The 7,500-nt window shown below is 35.5% G+C and overlaps 1 protein-coding gene across 3 annotated transcripts in view; it reads right to left on the bottom strand.

Moving 5' to 3' along the window:
* LOC113805774 (alkaline phosphatase) overlaps positions 1–7,500 on the bottom strand; it is a 260,795-nt gene that overhangs the window by 2,845 nt on the left and 250,450 nt on the right. The window contains exons 5-8 of one of the 3 annotated variants that reach the window (XM_070136100.1): positions 7,263–7,403; positions 5,100–5,294; positions 4,378–4,572; positions 1–60 (exon numbers count right to left, since the gene is read on the bottom strand). The exon at positions 1–60 is cut by the window's left edge and continues 103 nt beyond it. In XM_070136100.1, coding sequence (XP_069992201.1) covers positions 1–60; positions 4,378–4,572; positions 5,100–5,294; positions 7,263–7,403 — 591 coding nt within the window. The remainder of the gene's footprint in view (positions 61–4,377; positions 4,573–5,099; positions 5,295–7,262; positions 7,404–7,500) is intronic. The other 2 variants (XM_070136101.1, XM_070136102.1) reach the window with 2 other exon arrangements.

The raw sequence follows: 7,500 nt of genomic DNA, 5'->3' as shown, positions 1-7,500 counted from the left end.
TGCCGTAGAGGAGGGTGGTGTACGGTTTGCCGTCCAGGTCACTCGTCTCCTTGTCGAATCCTGAAGAGAAGTGGCGAGAGGTCAACTGAGGTCATGGGTTTTCCTCTGTTATCTCATGTATCAGCTGATTTTGTTCCTTGTATTTATCTTTTTATAGTCCTTTGTGACAGAAAAAAATAAACGAAATCGAAAAGAATGTATCCGAATTAGTAATAATCTTTCAATATATCATGAACGAAATCACAACCAGATTGATTACAGCAGGTAACAAGGTCGTTGCACCGGTGCTAATTAAATGATATTAAGAAAAATGAATTGATGATCAAGAACAATATATACACAGTAAAAGCAGAAGAGAAAAAAAAAGAATACGCATCTCCTTTGCTGTGAACAAAAGAACTAGAATATAGAAAACTCTTTAAAGTGACAGTGGAAGATAGGAAAATGCTTTCTATTCTACTTGCGTCACCAACGACAAACAAAAGCAATCCCAAACAAACAAACAAGTACCAAATAAACACACACACGGACATAACCCAAAAAAAAAAAAAAAAGTTGCAAAGGAAAACGATCTAACACGTCCTTTGCAAGCTATTAGATATAAAAGGAGAGAAAATGAATAAAAAAGAGTACAAGTTTATACATCAAATAAGTACTTACGGTTTACCAGGATGCAGGGGCGGAAAGACTAAGGCACAAGAGTAGGGTTAAGTATCATATCTCTATGAAAAGCGTCAAGGATTTTTTTTTCATTTATGTATGTTCGTGTTTATGTGTGTGTGTATGTGTGTGTGTTTATGTGTGTGCGTGTGTATGTGTAAGTGAGTGTGTGTGTGTGTGTGTGTGTGTGTGTGTGTGTGTGTGTGTGTGTGTGTGTGTGTGTGTGTGTGTGTGTGTGTGTGTGTGTGTGTGTGTGTGTGTGTGTATGCGTGTGTTCGTGTGCGTGTGTGCGTGTAAATGAGTGTGTGTGTCTGTGTGTGTGTAAGTATTTATATATATGTGTGTGTGTGTGTGTGTGTGTGTGTGTGTGTGTGTGTGTGTGTGTGTGTGTGTGTGTGTGTGTGTGTGTGTGTGTGTGTGTGTGTGTGTGTATTATATCGTGTGCAATCATTCTTTCCTGCAAACAATTAAGAGGTTAAAGCCAGGGAAAAGGAGTACCTTCATAAGAGAACGTACCTAAAGTGAGCAGTATTAAAGGGGTATGACCCTTTCACACGTAAGATCGTTTGGGTGAAGGAATGTAATATCTCCATATAGGGATTCGTGGTTTACATTGCTTTTTTCCGGGATTTTCATTAATAGCGTTAGAAGGTTCGAGTATGTTATCGTCGACATTTTTATTTTTTCGACAAAAAACATTAATATCTCGTTCATAAAAATGATATTTGCACGAGGAAGAGATTCATGAATAAAAAAAAAGTGCAGCAAAGTACTGTGGAGTACTTTCATAACTGGCTTCGAAGTAGAATACATATATGCGAATCTTCCACAAGCGTATTGATATGCTTATTATTATTTTCATTCTTATTATTATAATCATCATTATTATTATTGTTATTATTATTTCTATTATTATTATTATTATTATTATTATTATCATTATTATCATTATTATTGTTGTTATTATTATTACTGTTATATATATATATATGTGTGTGTGTGTGTGTGTGTGTGTGTGTGTGTGTGTGTGTTCATATATATATATATATATATATATATATATATATATATATATATATATATATATATATATATATATATATATATATATATATATATATATTTATACATATATATATACATATATATATATATATATACATATATATATATATATATATATATATATATATATATATACATATATATATATATATACATATATATATATATATATATATATATATATATATATATATATATATATATATATATATATATATAGACACACACATACACACACAGACACACACGCACACACACACACACACACACACACACACACACACATACACACACACACGCACACACACACACACACACACACACACACACACACAGATATATATATATATAAATATATATATATATATATATATATATTATATATGAATATATATATATATATATATATATATATATATATATATATATATATATATATATATATATATATATATTCATATATCAACAGCCAATAATAAAGATATGAATCGTAAGTCCTGACGTTATCACACACACACACACACACACAGTGTGTGTGTGTATATATATATATGTATTTATATATACATTCATATATATATATATATATATATATATATATATATATATATATATTTATATATATGTTATATATATGTTATATACATATATATATATATATATATATATATATATATATATATATATATATATATATATATATATATATATATATATATATATATATATATATATATATATATGTATGTATGTATGTATATACATGCACACACACACACAAACACACACACCCATATATATATATATATTCATATATCAGCAGCCAATAATAAAGATATGAATCATGACGTCATGACGTTATCAGTGAGGGATTGATATCATTTGAATGAGCAGCGATAAGCTGGTTAGAAAAGGTCGACGATACATGTAAGTTACAGCCTGATATTTTTCATTTGCAAAGAACAGTAACAGGTAATATGGGTTAGACCACGAGGAAATATATTTTTTACATGACCTTAATATTCTCTCCCCTTATAGAATATAATGAATACACATGTGAATTCATAGTTGAGTAAATAAATGAACAGATAGATGGGTCAGTTGAATAGATAAACAAATAAATTGAATTGAAGGAACAATAAAAATGACCCCATTTTTTTTTTTTTTTTTTTTGTGAAAGCTCTGATTTTTTTCCTTTCTTTTCTTCAAATTCAGAAAAAAATTCGAGGAATGAAATCAGGTGATTTTCTTCTCGAGTCTTTGTGAACGCGGGTGTGACAACAATCCTTAGACATCAAACGCCGACGCAGGAAAGGAACCGAATCCTATGTCAACACAAGCCTGATATAAATATCGCCTTTTTCGTTGAATATGAAATGATATCGGTTCTTGGCCTCTTACACACACACACACACACACACACACACACACACACACACACACACACATATATATATACATACATATATATATATATATATATATATATATATATATATATATATATATATATATATATATATATATATATATATATATATATATATATATTATGGTTTATATTCATACTTTCCAACTTCTCTTTTCTAGCTTATTTTTTGTCATTTAGCTTCCCTTATGTTTTGTATATCTATCTATTCCTTTCACCCATCTATTTATGTGTTTTATATATTAAGTTCGCAGGACTCGTATGTCCTATGCTATGTGGTAATATTACTGTACACAAAACCATTATTCATAATGGCAACAAAAAGAAACAAGGACAAGCCCTGCGAACGTGTCCTTGCCTTGTTTTTTACACAGAGGAGCGACAGAAATTCCACAAAGGAAAAATGATTGAGCACACGGGACGATAATATGACAGATTTGTAGCCCAACGAATCTGGTAGCTTTTGTACGTAAAAAAAAAAAAAAAAAACTGCGTACATACATGCTGAGAATACACACACACCTACACATTCACTCAAATGGAAACATGCCCATACACACGCGCGCGTGCACACACAGACACAGACACACACACACACACACACATAGACACACACACACACACACACACACACACACACACACACACACACACACACACACACACACACACACAAACACACACACACACACACACACACACACACACACACACACACACACACATTCAAACACACGCGTGTGTGTTCAAAGAAACACATATACAAACACACACACACACAAAAATATACAAATAAGAAAGTCAGTGATGAGTAAAACAACAGTGATCAGTTTACCGTGTTTTTGTTGTTCTTAATTGCGGATAGAAAGATACAAAGAGACGTAATAAATGCCATTAATCCTGAGAGCCGTAGAGAAGAAGAGGAGGAAAAGAGCAAATTCCAAGAACGAAAGTCCGGGGTCATCGTGAAGGAAAGAATGATCTGATAACGGAAGGAAGAGGTCTATAAAAAGGAAAATAAAAGAGAGAAAAACAAGGAAGAGCTATGCCAGGGAGGGAAACGGAACGAGGGAACCAGAAGAAAAAAATAAAACGAAAAATAATACGAAGGAGGATGAGCTACATAAGGGGGGAATACGGATAACGAGAATAATGAAAAAAAAGGAAGATAATCGGAGGAGGAAGAACTACACCACTGAGGAACACGGGGCGAAGGAACACACCGAGGACGGGATTGCCGCGGGGAACCGAAGCGCCGCCGAATGTCATGGTGTGCGAGTGGTCGGCGGTCACCACCAGCAGGGTGTTGGAGGCGTCGGTGAGCTTGAGGGCCGCGTTCACCGCCTCCTCCAGACGGGCCACCTCGTCTAGGGCGCGCGCTGCCATGTTGTAGTGGTGCGCGTGATCGAGACGTCCCGCTGTGGGTGAAACACGCGCTCATTCACACCTCCCGGACACCTGCACACGCGAGGGTACGGCAGACAGGTACATCAGCTGTGCCTTCTGGCCTTACCGTCGTCGCCTGTGGCTGTTATCGTCGTCAGCTGACCTTGCTCGCGTGGGTGCTTCCTGGGTGATGGTGGAGTAGGATGGCGCTGACCTTACCTGCGAGCGTGGGACCTTCCCGTGCTGTACCTTGCTGAACCACCACCACCAACACACAACATAAAATCATGCAGCATAGAGATAGTAAGCGTATGGAAAACTAGTTTAAAATGCTTACAAAAAAACATGCAAGAGACACATAGAGAAATGAATTTCCCCTTCCAACAGCTGCCAATGTCTTCCAAGAAAAGAGTGACACCAAGTTCCTAATAAAACAAGTAAGTAAGATTAGTGAACACGAAGAAAGAGACACCAAGGCCTTTTAGTCACATCGATCAGAGGGGACAAGGGGAGCTGACGAGGGGAAGCGAAAACACGTCGGTAAGTGAAAAATATATACCCATGACAGGGTGTCCCCGGGGCGTGTTGTCCCCCCCGAAAGTAAACACATGGGAGTGGTCAGCTGTGAGGACCAGGAGCGTCTCTGAGGGCTGGGTGATGTTGAGGGCGTTTCTCACTGCCTCGTCAAGGGCGCCGATCTCCTCCAGCGCCCTCCGCCCGTTGTTGTGGTGGTGGGCGTGGTCTATGCGGCCGGCTGACAGAGGGGTGGGATAATTCCAAGATTTTTTTTTTTTTTTTTAGATTAAACAATGTTAGTATTACAAAAGATCAGAATGATTATCATTATTCCTGCATGGGCGCCTATACTAAATTGGTCAATTTTCCGTACATTATTAGCGAGGTAAGTTAAAGATACATGGAATAGGAAATACATAAAACAAGGGTTAATGTAACATTTACTAAATAACGAAGTAAGGAATATTTTCATGCAGTTTTCTTAACAGGCCTAGAATTCAATTCTTGCTTAGACTGTAAGTACCTATATAAGTAAATATATATATATATATATATATATATATATATATATATATATATATATATATATATATATATATATATATATATATATATGTATATATATATATATGTATATATATATATATATATATATATATATATATATATATATATATATATATATATATATATACATATACATATATATATATATATATATATATATATATATATATATATATATATATATATATATATATATATATACATATATATATATATATATATATATATATATATATATATATATATATATATATATATATATATATATATATACATATATATATGTGCATGATTATATTATATTATTATCATATTATATATAGAAAGGAAGTTACAATAAGCACTTCAATTAATAAACGACAGGAATGTGAAAGAGAACAAAGCTAGCAGACTTTAACGGTAAAATATAGGACATTTAAAAGATTATTAATTTTCTTTATGATTACTGAATATAATTCAAAACATATTTGTTCTAAAATTATATATATATATATATATATATATATATATATATATATATATATATATATATATATATATATATATATGTATGTGTGTGTGTGTGTGTGTGTGTGTGTGTGTGTGTGTGTGTGTGTGTGTGTGTGTGTGTGTGTGTGTGTGTGTGTGTGTGTGTGAATATGTGTGCCCGTGTATGTGTAATCTTGCATATAAAACTTTGTACCTAAGCTGAATGATCAATGGACTTTGTCTCTTCCCTTCTTTAGTATCTTAAACCTTCTATAAACCCTGATATTTTCTTTTTCTTGGTCTATCTTTGCATCCGCCTTACACACGCAAAAAAAGGCTTCCTTTCACATCTTCCCCTTTAAGAAAATAGATGAGCATTCCAAGCATCACAATCTGCCTTCCAACGCCCACACGCCCGCACGCCCACACCCATCCCCCTTTCCACCATCTCGGGCCTCCGACCTCCCCCCAACCCTCTCCACTCCCCACCCTCTCTCCTTCTACATTTTACGCCCTTGTTGACTCCCCCTCCCTCACTCTCTGTCCTTACCCCCTCCCCCTTCCTCAACAATATCCCTACCCTTCATTTTGAACCCCCCCCTTCCCCACTCCTCCCCAAACCCCCATATTCTACTCTACCCCTATCTTCACTTCCCTATATCCTCTCCCCTCTCCCCTCCCTCCCCTCCCCTCCCCAACCTTTCACCCGACAAGCTATTTCCTAAATTTCCTTCTTTTTACACCCCCTCCCCCCTCTCCGTCTGTCCCATCATGCCCCTCATATTCCATCCTGACCCCCCCCCCCCCCCTTTCCACTTCTCCTCCACCTTCGCTCTTCCCCCTTTCTCCTTCCACTCAACCCTCCTCCCCCTCCCCTACCCTTCAAACTATCTCCGTAAATAGTATATTCTTTTTTATCAAACTATCTCCGTATATAGTATATATACATATATATTTTTTTTCTTTTTTCTATCAAACTATCTATGTATATAGTATATCCTTTTTCATCAAACTATCTCCGTATATAATATATTCCTTTTTCCATCAAACTATCTTCGTATATAGTATATCCTTTTTTATCAAACAATCTCCGTATATGATATATTCCTTTTTTCCACCAAACTATCTCCATATATAGTATAACCATTTCTTCACCCCAGTCTATCCTCACCTTCGACCATAAGGAAAAAGCCATGCGGATTTTTGCGCAGGATCTGTATGGCTTTGACGGTCATCTCCACCAGGGAAGGATCACCTGTCGGTCCCTTGTTTCTGTCCACCTCGAAGTCCAAATGGGAATACCCGAAGATTCCTGGAGGCGAAGAAGGAGGTCTGTATCACCATGGGCACAGATTTAGCTGAGTGGATAGATGTGGATGGACATGCGCACTAAAGCAGATGCGGAAATG

The sequence above is a fragment of the Penaeus vannamei genome, chromosome 21, assembly GCF_042767895.1.
Source record: "Penaeus vannamei isolate JL-2024 chromosome 21, ASM4276789v1, whole genome shotgun sequence".
NCBI classification, from domain to species: domain Eukaryota; kingdom Metazoa; phylum Arthropoda; class Malacostraca; order Decapoda; family Penaeidae; genus Penaeus; species Penaeus vannamei.
The sequence above is the reverse complement of the archived record's forward strand: the minus strand, read 5'-3'. Positions and strand labels throughout refer to the sequence as shown.